This window comes from Notechis scutatus, chromosome 1 (genome assembly GCF_049901735.1).
Source record: "Notechis scutatus isolate UNSWTSFEM ecotype Mainland chromosome 1, rNotScu1.2, whole genome shotgun sequence".
NCBI classification, from domain to species: domain Eukaryota; kingdom Metazoa; phylum Chordata; class Lepidosauria; order Squamata; family Elapidae; genus Notechis; species Notechis scutatus.
The window spans coordinates 72,963,631-72,982,400 of record NC_142009.1 but is presented as its reverse complement, the minus strand read 5'-3'; the positions used below and the strand labels follow the sequence as shown (position 1 = coordinate 72,982,400).

Below are 18,770 nucleotides of genomic sequence, written 5' to 3'. Positions count from 1 at the left end.
ATGGGAACAGCTATCTCCGATTTTTTTCTCATTAAGCAATAACAGCAGCCATTAATTTTTTGAAAAGTAGAAAGGTAGCTGCTTACCTATCATGTGTAAACTGCTGAATGAGCTCCTGCCAGTGTCTGCTAGCACTTAAGTCTGTTTTATACATCCTCCTGATGTGCTGAATCACCTTCTTTCTTTCCATTCCCTGGGACAGAGAGACAGCCTGAGTGATGTCCCCTGCAATTTTAGAAATCTCCTTTGACTTTGTATCCAAGCGCTGAAACAGACTAAATTGAAACAACCAATTTAAAAGACAGCACCATCTACATTAAGGAACAAACAAAGCAAGCATTGTATCAATCTGTAGCTAGGATTTTCTATTTATAAGGATTTTTTTTTCTGTTCTTCTCTTTTAGTTTAGCCAATCCCCTTCCCCCAAAATGTCTCCTCTAAAGTTAAAATATTTTTTTTCAAATTAGGATTCAATATGGGTCGTAGGATTCAGAAGAAACTTCTCAAACCACCAACTTCTGAGATAATGCCGGACATAACCATAATTTAATTCCATAGCATAATACTGAAGCTATCCTACTGTGAAAAGAAATGGATAAAAAGAGAAAACCTTTGATGCTAGAAAGAGAAATGTTATGCTGTTTGACTCTTTCATCCCACATTGTATAATAATGAAACATATGGCATTCCATGCTTTTGCCAAGATGCACTGAGGTTAAAAAAAAAAAGCACACTCCAACAATATATTCAGAGGGAAATAAACTAGACTGGTGCCTGTCTTGATGAAGTCTCAATGGTTGAGGAAACATCTATTTTTATTCTTAGTAAAAGCAGTTGCAACTTACGTTTGCCAGTTGTTGGCCATTATCTTTTCCCAAGCAGCTTTATTCACCTCTTCTTCACCCACATATTTCTTATGGTCCTGATAAGCAGTTTTAAAAAAGTGATTTACTTTTTCATCTATTTTCTTAATACTGCTGCAATATCAAATACAGTGGTTTGGTAAAGCAACCAACCAGGACAGGTACAGACTTCAACAGATAGTTAAGACTGCTGAAAGAAAAAATGCAACCAGCCTGCCTTCTGTGGAAGATCTGTATATTGCGTGGGTCAGAAGAAGGCTGAGAAAATATCTACAGACCCCTCACTTCCTGGACATAAACTGTTTCAACTCCTCCACTCAGGACACCATTATAAGGCATTGCATGCCAAAACAAATAGATAGAGGCCATCACTCTGCTGAATATGTAATTCCCACAGCACTGTCTTGTGTCTAAGGATATTAATTCACATAGAAGTCTAAGTATTAATTCACATTCATCTATTACTATTATCTTTTTCATCTTTCTATTATTGGTATGATTGTATTACTTTGTTGTTTGTATGTATACTGAGAGAGTATGCACTGGAGACAAATTCCTTTTGTGTACAATCACACTTGGCCAATAAAGAATATTCTTCCGTTCCATTCTATTTCTAATACTTTAATATTACTTACCTATTGCAACCAAATTTTATTTAAACATACATGTTTTTCTATTTTTGTTTAGTGTATTACAATTATTTTAAGAAATACATTTACTGAAACAGAGAAGCTCCAAATTATAATGAAGACATTACACACATATACATTTATACACAAATTTACATATATTACACACATATATACATATTACACATATATTACACACATATATACATTTTTGTGTATCTGCATGCAATTTTCCTAGTATATGTACTTTTTGCAAATAATTCCCTTCAATTAATTTCCCTTCCTTATTTTTCCAAAACTATGGGTTCTCCTGCAAATATTTTCTTAGTAAGTTCATTTTTACATATATTTCTTTTTGACAGAACCGTACTACATAATTTGGAAAAAAAAACATGTCTTTGCATAAATCTCAGTGTTCATATTGAATTGAAACTGAAGAATTGTTTAACTTTCTATTGAAATGGGAATTTCAATAGATGCCCCATATCTAACTTTGCAAATATGTCAATGATACAAATGTAATCAAGTCATACTATTCTATAGATTTACATACCTCTTCCATTGCTTTTATGAGGTCAGGTTTTGGTGGAGCATTGAGAGGAATATATTTGTACCCACAAAGTTTTAATGTGTTCATAAACGCTCCAACCGATATCTGTTCTTCTTTGGTTAATTCATCTTTGTGATCATGCATTAATTCAAATAAATACAGTGACACCTTAGGCCCATGCTGCAATAATAATAATATATATAATAATACAGCAGTTACAAATTAAGGACTACAGAAAAAAAAACAGATAAAAATATTCATTTACATATTTTATCATTATTCAAAGCATATTTAACATGTTTATGCAGACAAATAGATTTTAGAGTTTGCGCCGTTTGAACAACAGTTCCATGGGTAACATGGTTAAAGCCTTTTAAAGTTGAAGGGACCTAGATGGCTAATTTATTATATTCCGTAGCTTGATACAGGTAGTCCTCCACAATTGAGCCCAACATTTCTGTTGCTCAGGGAGACAGTTAAGTGAATTTTGCCCCATTTTATGACCTTTCTTGCCACAGTTGTTCAGTGAATCACAGCAGTTGTTAGGTTAGCAACACCTTTGTTAAGTGAATCTGGTTTCCCCATTGACTTTGCTTGTCAGAAGGTCACAAAAGGTGATCACATCCCATTCATGACGAAGGCACCATTTAAGGCACTTCCAGGTTGAAAGGCTTGGTCAGTGATATCACTGTTGCCCAGGGAATGTCTGTGGGGGCTCTTTTCGTGTCCCTGTCGAGGAACTGAAATGATGCACCCTGCCATGCTGCAGCACTCAGGTCTCAAACACGAGCTTGCTAACCTCTGACCCAGCGTCCTAACCACCTGAGTCACTATACTCTAGGTGATCACATGATCCCATCATAAATCTGAGTCACTTGACAAGTGTTTGAATTTTGATCATGTGTCCGTGGAGATGCTGCAATTATTGTGTGAAAAACAGTCGTAAGTCATTTTTTAGAGTACCACTGTTAACTTCAGACGGTCACTAAACAAACTATTGTAAATCAAGGACTACCTGTAATCTACTATTAATGAAATCATTATCAAAAATTCCGCTGAGAATGCATAATCCTTTGGCATATCTAAATGTCTTTACAAGCTATTATATAAAGATACTTCCAAGAGGTCCATATCACCAGTGATGCAAGAAGACAACAAACATGGTCCAGGGCCTTTTCTTAACATGAATTTGTTCTTTTACCATATGTAACTACTAAAACACTTACTAAACAAAAGGCCACAGCTCAATGGCACAGCACTGCTTTACAACTAAAAGAACTTCAGATACAGAAAAGGAGCTTCCACTACACTTCAGGATCACAGAAATGAGCTAAATGGGTCTGCAGTCTAACAGAGAGATTCTCTCTATCACTATGCTGAAGTGCTCTCAATTCACCTTGATTTTCCATATCATATCCCCATTGACAATCCTATTAAGAACGACTTAAAAGCATGTCTTGGAGACTTGGTGGGAGGAGGGAAATGCCCTCATAGGTGCCACATTTGATCTGAAAAATAAGTAGCTGATATAGAACACTGTTACTTATTTACTGACAACACAGTATTATTAGTTATGAAATACTTGCATTGCTTTTTGTTTGCCTCAAGGTACAATCCAAGGCAATAATTTCAACCACAAATGAACTTCATATTTTAAGCCCAATTTCCTCAGGCAATGCAATTTCCTACTTCTTCCAAATTTTGGCAAATGTGGCTTTGGTTCAAAGAATGTCAGTTCACAGGATAAAACTATCATTTATTAAGACCACATTTTTCCATATAAATTCCTCTTATCAAGATTATGTTGAATAAAAAAAACCCTAAAGAAAGCCACTGGTAGAAATCTAAAATATCATTTCCCAAACATACAAGCTATTAACAAATGGAGCTCTATGGAGCTTGGACATTTTAACCATTTTAACCATTCTTCAAAAAAACATTAGAACAATCTCCCTTGAAGCTTTTAAAAGCGCTAGAATTCGTACCTGCAAAGTTGCACTTAAACACTCTCGCAAAATCTCCTGGTGGTTAATTTCATGTAAGAATCCCAAAGTGTGCTTTCGTTCTTGCAAAGAGCGTGTTGGAGACAAAGCATGCACGAGCAGTCGCCCAAGCTGCACTCGAAAAGTATCTTTACAAGACAAGAGAATTTTCTTCCACTGTTGTTTGGGGGTGCTTAATCGGGAAGTGCCCTAGGCATGAGAAAAGTTAAGTTATCCCCAAAGATTCTTCTTTCTCATCTAAGAACAAAACACATGACTAATACGATACAAGCATTTGACTAAAATGAAGTACTCTTAAAGGGTTTGTTTGTTTGTTTTACAAAGATACATATCACATTTTTGTTGGTAGGCATAAACTATAACCTTTACTAAAACATCTGGAAGGACTCCAACCAACAAAACATTGATTCTAATTTGACTGAAAACTTAGAAAGTTGTAATTCTGTACAGTACATATTAAAATAATGTGCAACATGTGAACTATTATTTACCTTATTATTCCATTCAAAGCTTCCTGCACCTCAGGCAGATATACAGACACCATAGCAAGGGTCCCCAATGCCAAGGCCATGGACCACTACCAGTCCATGGCCTGTTCAGAATGGGGTGCACAAGCAGTGGGCGAGTGTGCAAAGCTTTATTTGCACATGTGCAGGATTAGATTGCATACACGAAACCATCCCTCCTCCCTGCCGCTGCCAGTCCATGGAGCCAAAAAGGATTGGTATCGCTGTTTGGTTAAAAGTGGGAATATCAAAAAGGAGGAAATATCTGTCTACAAAGGGGGTGGGCAATTAATTTTCCCAAAGGGCCACCTGAGAAACTGGGACTTTTGTGGAGAGGCGCTGTCACCCTCTCCACCACCATTCCCTGCCACCATGGACGAGATAAGGATAGTCAAAGGGCTGAATGTTATCTGAGGTACAGAAAGCAGTAAGATTGGATCAGAGGAATTGATGAACTTTTAGGAGGTAATACATAGCACAACCACTTACAATAGATAATCCGATTCCTTCAATCATTATTTTAAACATTTCTCTCAAGAAAGTGTTTCTTGGGGTAAGTTCCTTCTGTTCATCCTCCTTTTCAGTCTTGTCCTGTTGAGAAACTATTCTGGAAGATCTATTCTGGAATGGGATCTCAATCATTTCAGAGCAATTTTCAGAAAGGTCTGCAAATTTGAAAAAGGATTATATGGTCAACATTAACCTAGATTGTCTTGATCCAAGGCCATAGTCATCCCACTTTCTACGCTGCACTTGCATGGGTGGTAGAATACAGGAAATAACAGTTTTGAATGCAACTGAATTGAATGCAATTGAATTTTATTCCATTCTTTAATTTGCATTATAAGGACTTTAGGCTATCATTTTCTTTGCTGTAAAAATGAAAGTAGACTAAGAAGACTTTGTGGTAATTGAAAAACACATATATGTTAAGTCATTGCTAAAATAGTGCCAGTTGGCAACATAGGCAACATGTAATTTTTTCACGTCAAATTTTAAACTGTACCAATATCTTGCATTTAAATGTGCAAATATTTCTAAATAAAGGATTTGGAATATTTTAAAAATACAGGAAGAAGAAAAGTACAGTGAAAATTACTGAAAATGAAAAAGGAGTTGTAGAATGAAGCAACAGTAAGTGCTGCGTCTCAGGCATCTGAAAGCAAATCCTGGCTTTTAAGAATTCCTAACCCACATCAATGATTGCTTCCAAGGACAGGACAGGGGGCGAAGCCTGAAATGAACAGTCCTGGTTTAAGACCTGGGCTAAGGATCACTAATGGAATAGGCTGCTAAACTCAGGTATCACAGTGGGATACATGTGTAACAAATGTTAATGAAGCCAAGAAATCAAAATATCATGAGTACTGTACATGTATCCTGGGCACAAATATTAAGGAAGAACAAAACAAGGAACTGTTTTTAAATGAAGAACAATATTTGCTTCTGCAGTTCTTTTTACGGAACAAAGACCTTTTTATGGAACAAATCTATTTGTGCAGCACTGCTTTCCTGCCCACTGAATCCTTTGTTGCTACTAAAAACTCTTCCTATCCCAGGGTTGGTGGAGAATTGAATGAAAATTAACCAGTCTTTTGTGAAAACAACAAATAACAAACTCAATATGAAAGCTACTGCATTCCATAACACCCAGAGTTATAAACTGGATTAGAAATGCCAACCTGTACAAATATGGAACTTTGAAAAAGTACTGGTTGCCATAAGGGGAAGATTTGCCATTCACACAATGCATGCCATGGATAGCTATAGCACATAAAGACACAGCTGATGATGATAAAAGGCAAGTAATTCATCCAAGAATCTAAACACAAGACCAAGGTGTAATCAAAACCCCAAAATCATGTGTAATATTTCTATCATTTCTTTCTAGACGTCTCCCATATAAATGCACATTCTGCAAGACATAGCATGGTCTACCACATTCTGCCACTTGAGTCTTTCTGTTTCTAGTTTCCTCCTACCCTGAGGCCTATGTTCCCCACCATTATCCAAGTACCTCCTTCATTCATTCTCAGCCTTTCCTTAGTTGCTCCAAGTCTCTTGATTTACTGAGTGGTGAAAGTGGAACCTGATATGCCTTTTATTCCTTAAGAATGAATTCATATGGGATGCGGAGACATGTGGAAGAATTTAATGACAGGCAATTCAAAACCAACCACTTTAAAGCACTTTTGCCTCTATTATTATTTTTTTAATTAAAAGCAATAGCCAGGACATGCAAAATATTCTGTCACACAACTTCCAATGTTATAATGGACCATAATCTGCATAATCCTTCTTTAGGGCTACCTTTAAAATATTGTTTAATACATAATTACAATATACGATTCTTTCTGCTGTAGTTTGACATATTGCTCAAGTGATGTGTCTTAATGGATTCCAAAAATTCCTTAAGAAAGCTGATATTAGCACTGTGGATTAATTTTCATAAAAATGTTGGAAAAATATTACCTTGATACATGAATCTATTGGTGGTTAATACAGTAATCCTCTGTAACCTCTGTATAAGCTCTGCTTCAGTGGCACAAACAGAACTGTCTTGACTCATTCTACGCAGCATCATAAAATCCAGTTCCTCGTTTGCAATTGCATGCATTCGCATTAGGAATGTCTCAGACTGAGCAACAGAAAATGTTCTTGCTGCTTCAAAAATGAAAAGGAAATGCCAATAAAACTTCACTGATAAATTCTTTGATGAAATTTTAAATTGTAAATATCAAGTGTCCATAGTATTAGTTGTGATAGCGGGGGAAAGGTTTTTTTCCCCTTTTGCCAAGGATCTTTTTATAAGGCAGAATTATTTAGCAAAATGAATTAAAGGTTAAAAGCAGGTCAAGAGATTCTGCTCGTAAACTTAACTAACATAATAAAAACATTTTGATAATATTTTGTTATAGAGATATATTTTCTTTTAATGTTTACTCATCTTCAATAAACTTTAAAACTTAAAAAAAAAAGACTGTACACTTCACCATAGAACAGTGAATAACCAAATTATAGTCAAAGATTGCTCAGTTAAGAAACTTACCAGCAATGCTTTTGCGTTTTTGAAATATAGCCTGATAATCTTCAATTGATAAATGGAGTGAATTGCTTAAATGCTCTGAATCTGGATTTCCTACAGTTTTTATATACTTTACAGCTGATTGCAAGACTGTGAATTGGAAATTAACTGCCATTTCTGAAAGCAACAGAGATTAAACAAACAATCATTTTTTCTGATTATTTCAAAGATTAAATAATTCAAACAGGTTATTCACACAAAGGAATTTGCAGCTTACTCCGTGTTCTGTCATTCTTGCTCATCTGCAGATGTCCAAGTAACACCATAAGATCTTCAATAATCCGAAAATATTGTATTCCTGAACAGCTGCAAGCATGGATTGTCACTGCTGCAAGTAACTGTTGTATATCACACACAAGTAATCTGGAGTCATTTGAGAGAATGCTGTGGAAAAGATGAAATCAGTTAATTATGTTAGGGATAACATTGTTTACCCTAACTGGTTTGGGTAAAAAATAATAAATAAGTTATCATGGTTTGTTGGTTAAAGTGTGTGTAACTTTAACTACAAGAATGTAATTAAGGGTGTGGTTGTAAAAGCACCATAAAAGAAGCAAGTCAATTGCAGCTCTCTCTCTCTGGCTTAATGATCCCTAATTACTGGATGGATTGATGACTGCGTTTTTCCTTACTGGAACGGAGGAGAGAAAGGAGTGTTGATTTCTCAACGGAGAGAAGAGATAATACGGACTGATTTATTGTAAGTGAACTGACACTGGCTATTCAACACGGACTTTGCAAATTGAGTATCCCCGACTGGACTGACTGAAATGATTCATGACTAATGGACCGCTTATTTTGACTATGCTATAATTCCTAATGGAATAAACTATATTTTTGATAGCACAAGCGTATCTGTTTTTTACTGCGTGTTAACTAAAAATACAAACTTATCTCACACATTTACCTGTCTGCCTATCTGACTACACTACACATTCTGTTTAGTTTGTTTTCCTTAACACTCGTTGGGGAATTCAGGCTTAACAAATTAAATCCCATATTTTAGTCCCACATCCAAGTTCAACTGGTCCAGCTCTATTCCAATGGCTTACTGGGCAATTCCGAATATTTTGTTTAAAACTACATATGTCTTAAAAGCTGTACATTTTCTAAAAAGAACTCATGAACCTGCCTAGCTTCAAGCTATTTTTAGTGACCGCATTCGATATTACATAACATGTAACATGGTAATTAATCAATGTCCCCATGTTCATACTTGTGATTGAAAGTTGAAAAGTCATTTATTTATATATTTATATAAAATATATAAGAAATGTATATTTTTTTCCTTTACGATATATATTTTTCTTTTTTCCTCTTTTTCTCTTCCATTTTTTCTTTATATTCTTTTTTTTAAGTTTCTATTAGTTTTTATTGTTGCAATTGTAATCTCTAATTTACAATTAGAATTAACTCTAAGTTTATAAAAAAAGATGACATTTAATTGATGGGACGTGGAGTACACCCATTCTGCCTGGACATACCTAAGACAGCCAGCCCCTCAAATAACCAGAGTCTATGACATAAATGGCTTTATGTCTTCTTCCAATTCATGCCATTCCTTGGAAGCCTGTACCTTAAATGAATGTCCCCAAAATAATCTAAATTATCTAATTGTTCTACAACAAAAGAAAAATAAAATACCACTTACTTGGCTTCAAGTCCATTAAGTGTTGCTAAAGTATTACAGAGCACATACAACAAGCCATTATCCAACAGCATGTCTGATATTTTAGGACAAGAATTTATGATTTGCAGCAGGAAACAAAAGGAGTTATGTAAGAGGATGCAATCATGGAGGGAATTCTCAATAAGGCCCAGAACAGGAATGACAGACCACTTTTGAAAAAGTCCAGCATTTTTCACATCTTCTAGATCAAAGCTATAAAAACAGTAATAATGCAATCTTAAAAACAGCAAGGCTTACATTTAAAAAATAGAAATATTACGTATTGCTATTGGCAGTAAGAAATAGAAATAAAATATGAATTTATCAATTTACATGTAATAACTTTAACTCAGTGATAAATTGTATGGATAAATGGAACTTTTAGTGGTGAATAACTACACATGACTCACTACATTACCTTTACTTATTTAATTACTAGAGCAAGATAGATATTTTCATATTATTTGCAAGATCTCAAAGATTACTTGTCTCTTAATACGAAAGCCACTAAGGAAAAGTATCACCTCTCAACCATCTTCAAAAAGGAATTTGAAGAAGAGTAAGGGTGGCACACTGATTCTTTATAATAACTGTATTAATTGGTTTAACTAATCATTAAATTACTCAGAATATTCAGGAATAGAGCGGCTACAGTAATTTACCAAACCTTTATTTTTCCTAAAAATGCATTATTGATCAAAAGAGGGGGAAAGCCTATACTTACTCTTCATCCAGGCCAACTGATCGACCAAAAAGCATTTCTAGAAAGCATTCCATAAGTTCCTGTGTTCCTTGGTGAAGATACAGCTGATTAGCTAACAAGGAGAAACCTCGGTTCTTCAAAAACTTCTCTTTTTGTTCTCTAGTTGCTCTGCTAAAATAGGTGTTCAAAAGCTAGAGAGAGACAAAATAAAGATCTGGAGTTTGTAATATATACTGAGTTTTCGAACAGAATTTGTACTGTCTCACTGATAAATACATTGTTACTATACATTATTTGTAAAGCTCTCAAGCATCACTTAGCTTTCATAAAACACATTAAATAAAATGAAATGCTTGAAGAAATACATAGGCAAAAAAACATATCCCATCCCAAACTGTTTTATATTTCATTAGTAATAGGAGAACTTATCATAGACCCTGAACAGAACTTGCAATCTGATCTCTATCATTGTGGCTGCCCTCTGAAAGAGCACTTCCTCAGAGATTCATATGCCTCTTACCCTGTTTTCCTTTTAAAAGTTTCTAGAAATATGGCTTTTTCCCAGATCCTGGTTAATGTGGGTTGTGAGCCTCTCATAGGATTTTCTCTTTTCTATTAGATGGCTATCTCTTTTGTCAGTTTTCTGTTTCATATACGGGTTTTGCATTAATTTTATTGTTGTAAGACACCCAGATTCAGCATGGTATCAAGTCAGGGGTGGGATTCAACCGGTGTTACTAGCGGTTCGGTGATTATGTTTTGCATGCGCATGTGTGCTTCGTGTGTGCACACGGGGGTACTAAACCTTAAATTGTGCTGCCCGGACTGCTGATAAGCGCTGCGTGCAGGTGCACAGCATTTGAAAAGCTACTTTTTTACTGCTTTTTCAACCTCAGCTGTGCTGCGCAAAGCAGCTGAGGTTGAAAAAGCAGGAAATAAAGGACAGGTAAGAGTCCGGGCGGGCTGGTGGGCCAAAGAGCAGCAGACAGAGAACCAGTTCAGTGTCTGCTGCTCTTCAGAGCTACCAGTTCTACAGAGCCAGGCAGAACCGATAGCATTTCTACCCCTGTATCAGGTGGTTTTCTCAATCTTAGAAAAGAAGGAAGAGGGGAAGGACATATTTTCTGGACCAAGGCATTTTATAAATGGGGGATATTTCTTTTTCCATATATGATTAACTTCAGTGGATGTCCTTAATTTCTATTTCAATGGGATATCCTTGTTTCTTAATTATTTTAACAAAAAATTTTCTCTCTAGCCATTTCTCTCATTCTTACGCTTACTCACACACACACACACATAGGTCCTTACTTTAATGACTCCTTGCTGAATGAGAGTAGATGGATGGTTTACAAGAACTATGAAAATGTCTGGCTGAATCAGCTTGTCCAATACATCTGGGAGCATCACATCTGGCAAAATTAAAAGAATTCTTCGCAGAAGGTGATACAGACCATGGCATATGAGTACAAGACAATCTTCTGTTGATCTGATGAAAATAAAGCCCTGTATTTTTAGGATATCCTATACTAGTATACAATGAGAGGAGATTGCATCTACCAGACAGACATGGGAAAGGAGAAAATATTACAGTCTGAACTAGGCCATTTCCTCCATATTTTTACCATAACACGAGTTTTCAATAACACATGACATTCCAATGATTACACTATAGTCCATCAGTCAACCTTCATTACATCAACAATTAGCAAAAACTAAAGTACAGTAAAATGCTAAACACATGCCACTATTAAGAAGAGTTATTATACTACTTAATTAAATATTTGCTGAACGAAAGTAAGAATTCAGTATGAAGTATCACTGTCTCACAATATACAGTAATTGCACTGTATGATGCATTACAATCCTAGTTGTAACTAGACAAGATACTAGAAATATTCTTGCTAGGTAGACCTTTTTTTACTGGTTTACGTAGAGAATAATTCAGGCTCCATTGCTTTAACAAATCATTTGTTATTAGCATATAATTTATATTTCTGTACTACTCCCAATAGGAGCCAGTTTGGTGCAGTAGTTATGGCATTAGGCTAGAAACCGGGAGATGGAGTTTTACCCCTGCTTAACGCACAAAAACAGCTCAGTGGCCCTGGGTCAGTCATTCCCTTTCAGCCCTAGGATGCAGGCAATGGCATACTACTTCCAAAATTTTGCCAAGAAAACTGAAGGGACTTGTTCAGGCAATTGCCAAGAGTCAAGACTGACTCCAAAACACATAACACACGCTCCCCTCCAAAAAGCCACTGTACTCCCAATGCAATCTTCACCAGGTAGCTAAAATTAAATAGTATAAATGAACAGACTACTCCTAGACATAGCAGCCACCACTTACCTGTTGGACACGCTTTCAAATTTTTGTGCAGCCCATTCGTTAGCTGAAGAAGTGAGACGTTCCCAATCTTCTGAAGGCACATTCTTATAGCTGGGCCAGCGATATACAGTAGCTCCAGTGTGAATAGAGAAGGCTAATCCCAAGCCTGCAAAATTGCCGTGGCTTTTCTGTATAGGAGACAATCCCTTCAGATTATCAGGCCGCTTCAGAGATAACTCAGGAATAACGTTATATTCACTGGGTTTCATTCCTGGGACTTTTTCATGGTCCTCAGAGGTTTTATCTAACAATTCTATCTCTTCTCTTGAAATACCCAGTGTTTCCGCAGGGGTTACTTCTCCCAATCCTACAACTGTTTTTGCAGATTCACAACTACTAATGAAATGCTCTTCCTCACTCCTTTTAAAAGCTTCTGTGTGCTTTCTCAAATTGTTTTTCTGGAGTGGCTCAACTCTTTTAGGCTGTGTAACTTCATGAAGATTCTCAGCACTCCAGCCTATATTCCTAAGGAAACCTTGATGCATTCTTGGCGAGGATATAGGAGATGATGGTAAGCTTTTACAGAGTCTTTCAGGTGCTTGATGAACTGTGTTTTGTGAGTTGCTTGCTTTGGAAGAATCATTTCCTGAGAAAACAGATATGCCAAATATCATTCACACTTCTTCCAATGGTCCATAACAAAAATGATTGTAATGAAACCAGTACATTTATTAATTCTGTTCTTGCATTTAATCTGTAAAATTCTTCTAGGGAAACTTTAAACACACTTTGATAATTTTCTTTGTCAAGAAATATTTCAACATGGTTCATTCATCAACTTGCTTTCAATTTATTACAAGCAGGTGATGAATCCGGTCCTTACAAGGGCAAAATACCACAAGACAATAAAAGACAATGTACATCTCTGATTTGATGACAAGAATTCCTATGACTTCTGAAGTCTTCTTCCATTTTTTTCTGCTGCCAGTTTCCACAGAGCCTAGCTACTATTTTTGACAACAGTAGAGCTATATGTCAACTAAAAGCCGGAATCCTGATACTATATACTATAAGGAGCCAAGATGTCAACTACAGCCCTTGATTGATGCTTTCTGCTCTATACTTGCTTCCTAACATACAGTAAATCAGGAGAGTAAATCAAATATATTGATTTCACCAATACAAGCTGGATCAATGTACATTTCGTCTTTCAAATCTGTGTTCAGTTTTCACAACTCTAATACAAATAAGGTTCCAATGATTAACTCATCTGCAGCTTTTTTAGGAATGCATATTATTATTTTGATTACTTACCTTGCTGGACAGCAGAAAATCTAACTGGGCTCATCATAGCTAAAGCTGGACTGTCAATAGATTTTCCACCACTACTGGAATTTCTCATATACATGATGGATTGAACCTTCTCTTGAAAAATATTGCCATCTAGAAAAAGTAAAGACGGTGAGTTAACACCTCAGATGATTTCACTCTTAAAGATAAAATTAAAAACATAGAAGCTTAGTCTATGAACTACACTTGTAAATATGATATTAAGTCAAAGCCCCCCTGAACAAACATGCAATATTTCTTTGCTTCTGCTGGCACTAATCCTAAAAAAGAACAAAACATATGTATCCTTTGCTCTAAGAGATGGGAAGAAGCCAGAAAAGTGCAAGGCAATCATATGCATATTTGCTCAGAAGTACGAGTTCAGCAATGCATATTAGCTATGGAAAGAATTGAATCACAATATCTGTTTGTATAGTAAAGAGCTTTAATTTTCAAATTTTAATTTTCAAAATTCAAAAGATGAACACTACAAATAAACTGTTGGGCTCACTGAGCTTTTAAATAAATGTTTAGCTATTTAAGGCTGTAAAAAAGAGGAGCTATGTGGGGCAGTTCATTATTTTTCCACTTGAAATTAAAGGTAAAATATTGAGGATAGAAAAGGACACCCATGGGCATTTTACTATTAATTTCAAGAGCAAAAACAATTTACTATCTGCAATATATAATATAAATGTACATGGGGGCTATAGTGTTTCTTTTTAATCAGAAAGCTTTGCAAATTCCTTCTATACACTGAAGACCTACCAAGGGTATTTTGAGTTAATTTTAAGTAAATGTTTTTGGGAAGATAAAAATGAGCAACTTTCTAGCAGAATTTCACATAAACATAAGTGCTCTCACACAATAATCTATCAAAAAGCTTTATGGTCATATTAAGGCTGCAAGGTCATTCTTTATAGAAAATTGCAGCTTGTATCAGCTAGGTGTGACATTAACACCAACTTTTATGAAAAGATTCTTGGTGATAAAATTTCATGTCACAGCTACTCTTCACGTTTACACAGCAATGTTTCATTTTCACTAAATTATTCCTTTTAGCTTTTTCAAATTACATACCTTTTTCCTAATACAATGAATTCAATATTGTAAGATAGAGGCCAATAACATTTAACAGAACAGAACTAATTATAGATACAATGAAGTTTTGAGAGGAAATAAATCGAAGCAGAGGTTATAGAATGACTGAAATGGGGGAGTGGAATAAAATATTATTGGCAATAGTTCTGCTACTTAAAATGGTAACCTACTAGTGTCTTCCTCAATGGAACATCATGCTTTTATACAACAGATTCTTGCAGACCTTTCTACCTCAAAAATGCCTTGGAAAGCTAGAAGACTTGACAGATCAGATCTTATAAAGGAAGGAGGGCAAAATTTATGTTGGGTCTAAAAGCCTCTACTGCAAATTTGTTATTTCCTGACTCATATAAAATGTAATATTTCATCTACCTATATGCAAGGAAAAATAGAAATCTCTGGGATTATGACAAACATATGTGTTAGTAGCAGGGTGAACTGCTACAAGGAAATTGAAGATCAAGGTCAGCAGTTCCAGATCTGGTGGAGATCCAAGCACTTCTTCAATTATTTTCACAAATGAAGTACAAACTTCAGAAGGAATAGATGTGAAATGTTCTTCTTTGTGCTCCTGAGAAAGAGAGAAATATAGGCAAAAAGCTGAAAATAGCTTCCTACAAAATTAGTATTACATTTTATAGTTTATCCAAAGGTAAACTCAGAGTAAAATATTGTACCTGATGAGTGTTTTCCTTAACTTTATGTTTTACTCATATTTCTTGAAAATAAGTAGGTAGAGAACAAGAGAGGTTACATCATGCCCAGCTGCTGTTACAATGCATCTTTCCTTGAAAAGGAAACTTTAAAATGGATATGGTTTTCTCTCTAATATATTGGATTAGATCCTCTTGTCAATTAAAAATCTAGACATATGGGGTAATTTATATTTCGATAGCATTCCCAATTCTCAACAATTCTTATGGTCAATATTACCTGACAATTCACTGCATAAGTGCAGCAATAAACTCTATCTAAAGCTTTTCTTTTTCCCTGTTCCAAAGAATTGGATATAAATGTCAACTAGCATTAGTGTGCTTTTGTGAAGCCGATTCCAAGGTCCGAGAGACCAAAGGTCTTGCAAAACTGATAGTCTTTCATGATTCTTGCCCTCCATCCTCATGATGATGTGCTAATGGCAAAGCAGCAGTATATAAGGTATTTGCCATGTAGAGTAGCAATGATAAAGTGAGTTGGAAAATAAGGATATATTTCAATAGTCAACAACTTTTCCTTATAATGGCATTCTAGCTACTTATTTGTAATATAGTATGAAAAGGACAGAGATCTGGAGGTAAAAAATAGAAGAGCATTATCAAAAGCTGAGAGAGAGAGAGAGAGAGAGAGAAGGAGGAAGGGAAAGATATATATATATATATATATATATATTTTCTTAAGTTTTCGCGGGTACTTACATGTATGGTGTTCGGCTTGGTTCGGGTATTTTCCCACGTCATTGTAGTTCTTTTAAAGTTGTAGCAACGTTTCAGCAGAATCTCATCTGCCATCATCAGGCTTCTGTATTGTGTCCGTCTGTGGGTCAGACTTTTACAGTGGTTTCAGATTTAAATTTGGGGCAGCCTATTGCTGTGCCAGAATGGTTTTTTCTTCATCCTGATTGGTTGGGTTTATTTCTTCATCCTGATTGGTCTGTGTTTATTGGTCTCGGAGTTTGCTGTGTTCTGCTTGATGGGTGTCTCTGATATCTTCTGTCTGTTTTTTGGCTCTTTTTGTATCTTGATTGGCTGGCAGCATTGTGTTACTTTAATGGAGGTCTTTAGTGCAGCTTGGCTTCGGGTAAATGGACGGCTATCATTAGTTAGGAAGCTGGGTTTCATCTGGGTGCCTGGTTGGGGTGTGTTTGAGCTGGAGGTATCAGGGGGGATCTGTTTGTGCCCAGGTGTTTGCCTGGCTTGTGGTGTGGAGATTTTTTTGTTTGTGAGTGCAGGCTTCCAAATGATTGACAGCCTGGTGGAATCATCTCTTCTGTTCATGCTTTCTGGTCTTTTTTCAATCTCTATGGCTTCTCTGATGACTCTGTGGCTAGGGTTTTCCATAGTGGCCAGGGTTTTGGTGCCATTGAAGTTGATGCTATGACCTGTAGCTTCCATGTGTTGGACTAGTGAGGAAGTGTGTTCCAGCTTTTTGACTGCATTTTTGTGTTCATCCAGGCGGGTACTTATTCTTCTATTGGTCTGTCCAATGTATGTCTGTATGTACTACAGACAAAATTAGTAAGGTACTACACAGACATCACATCAGGACTGCCTTCAAAACAGACAGAAAAATAGCAGCCATCCTTAGCAACCCCAAAGATAAAATTGACCTGGAAAACCAAGGCATATACGAAGTCCCCTGTGCATCATGCCCGGCCACATACATTGGACAGACCAATAGAAGAATAAGTACCCGCCTGGATGAACACAAAAATGCAGTCAAAAAGCTGGAACACACTTCCTCACTAGTCCAACACATGGAAGCTACAGGTCATAGCATCAACTTCAATGGCACCAAAACCCTGGCCACTATGGAAAACCCTAGCCACAGAGTCATCAGAGAAGCCATAGAGATTGAAAAAAGACCAGAAAGCATGAACAGAAGAGATGATTCCACCAGGCTGTCAATCATTTGGAAGCCTGCACTCACAAACAAAAAATCTCCACACCACAAGCCAGGCAAACACCTGGGCACAAACAGATCCCCCTGATACCTCCAGCTCAAACACACCCCAACCAGGCACCCAGATGAAACCCAGCTTCCTAACTAATGATAGCCGTCCATTTACCCGAAGCCAAGCTGCACTAAAGACCTCCATTAAAGTAACACAATGCTGCCAGCCAATCAAGATACAAAAAGAGCCAAAAAACAGACAGAAGATATCAGAGACACCCATCAAGCAGAACACAGCAAACTCCGAGACCAATAAACACAGACCAAGACTCCCAACCAATCAGGATGAAGAAAAAACCATTCTGGCACAGCAATAGGCTGCCCCAAATTTAAATCTGAAACCACTGTAAAAGTCTGACCCACAGACGGACACAATACAGAAGCCTGATGATGGCAGATGAGATTCTGCTGAAACGTTGCTACAACTTTAAAAGAACTACAATGACGTGGGAAAATACCCGAACCAAGCCGAACACCATATATATATATATATATATATATATATATATATATATATATATATATATATATATATATATATATATAGATATATATATATATATATATATATATATATCTCACAGATTATAACGTATATTCAAATTAAAAACGGCACGGTACCTGCAGAACTTGACATGTCCTCAAGAAATGATGCACAACTTGCGCTTTAAGAAGTTGTTTAATGTTAAACAGCTGTTGCCAGTGATTATCTTGGATAAGTATTTCTAAAGCCGATAACAGTGTTTTCCACACACCTTGCTAAAGAAAGCAAAAGAGCAGTAACGTAAGCAGACAGGCAAATCAATTAAGCTAAAAGCAAATTACCATAAAAACTGTATTGAAAAATGGAGATTTCACTTTGTTGCAAAAAAAACTATATACAACTGTGTGCAATTTTATGATCATGGAGCTGTTTTTCAGAATATAATGTGCTGGAATGAGAACAATATTTAGAAATGTCCTTATTGCCATTTGGCAACAATTTTTGGAGAGGCTACATACAAGGCCTCTGGGGCTGCAAGAGCCTTCATTCTACATACAAACAAGGAACTTTTTCTCTTTGGCATTTGTCTGCTCTTAATGAAGAAAACAGGTAAATTTCTCCCATCTCCTGACAAATGCACAATTTACTATTGCAACATTTATAAGAGGATGGACAACCTCAGCCAATTATGTCTCTGGAGATTCTCAATAATCCAGGTCATGGTTGTACCAAATGTGCTTTTCCAAAAGGCAACTGGACTTCCTTGGGTTTTTTTTCCCCTTTGAAAAGGTTTCGCTTCCAATCCAAGAAGCTTCTTCAGTTCTTCATGAGAAGTGAAACGTTTTCAAAAGA

At 36.2% G+C, this 18,770-nt stretch overlaps 1 protein-coding gene across 3 annotated transcripts in view; it reads right to left on the bottom strand.

The window, feature by feature from the left end:
• Positions 1 to 18,770, bottom strand: part of LYST (lysosomal trafficking regulator) — a 97,892-nt gene that overhangs the window by 37,233 nt on the left and 41,889 nt on the right. For 2 of the 3 annotated variants that reach the window (XM_026669424.2, XM_087967645.1), the window contains 15 exons: positions 18,056 to 18,193; positions 15,140 to 15,338; positions 13,652 to 13,780; positions 12,359 to 12,983; positions 11,320 to 11,497; positions 10,030 to 10,199; positions 9,288 to 9,518; positions 7,854 to 8,020; positions 7,601 to 7,753; positions 7,024 to 7,215; positions 5,041 to 5,216; positions 4,028 to 4,234; positions 2,046 to 2,222; positions 846 to 922; positions 87 to 275 (listed from right to left, as the gene is read on the bottom strand). In XM_026669424.2, the coding sequence (XP_026525209.2) occupies positions 87 to 275; positions 846 to 922; positions 2,046 to 2,222; positions 4,028 to 4,234; positions 5,041 to 5,216; positions 7,024 to 7,215; positions 7,601 to 7,753; positions 7,854 to 8,020; positions 9,288 to 9,518; positions 10,030 to 10,199; positions 11,320 to 11,497; positions 12,359 to 12,983; positions 13,652 to 13,780; positions 15,140 to 15,338; positions 18,056 to 18,193 (3,008 nt within the window). The remainder of the gene's footprint in view (positions 1 to 86; positions 276 to 845; positions 923 to 2,045; positions 2,223 to 4,027; positions 4,235 to 5,040; positions 5,217 to 7,023; positions 7,216 to 7,600; positions 7,754 to 7,853; positions 8,021 to 9,287; positions 9,519 to 10,029; positions 10,200 to 11,319; positions 11,498 to 12,358; positions 12,984 to 13,651; positions 13,781 to 15,139; positions 15,339 to 18,055; positions 18,194 to 18,770) is intronic. The other variant, XM_026669425.2, reaches the window with a different exon arrangement.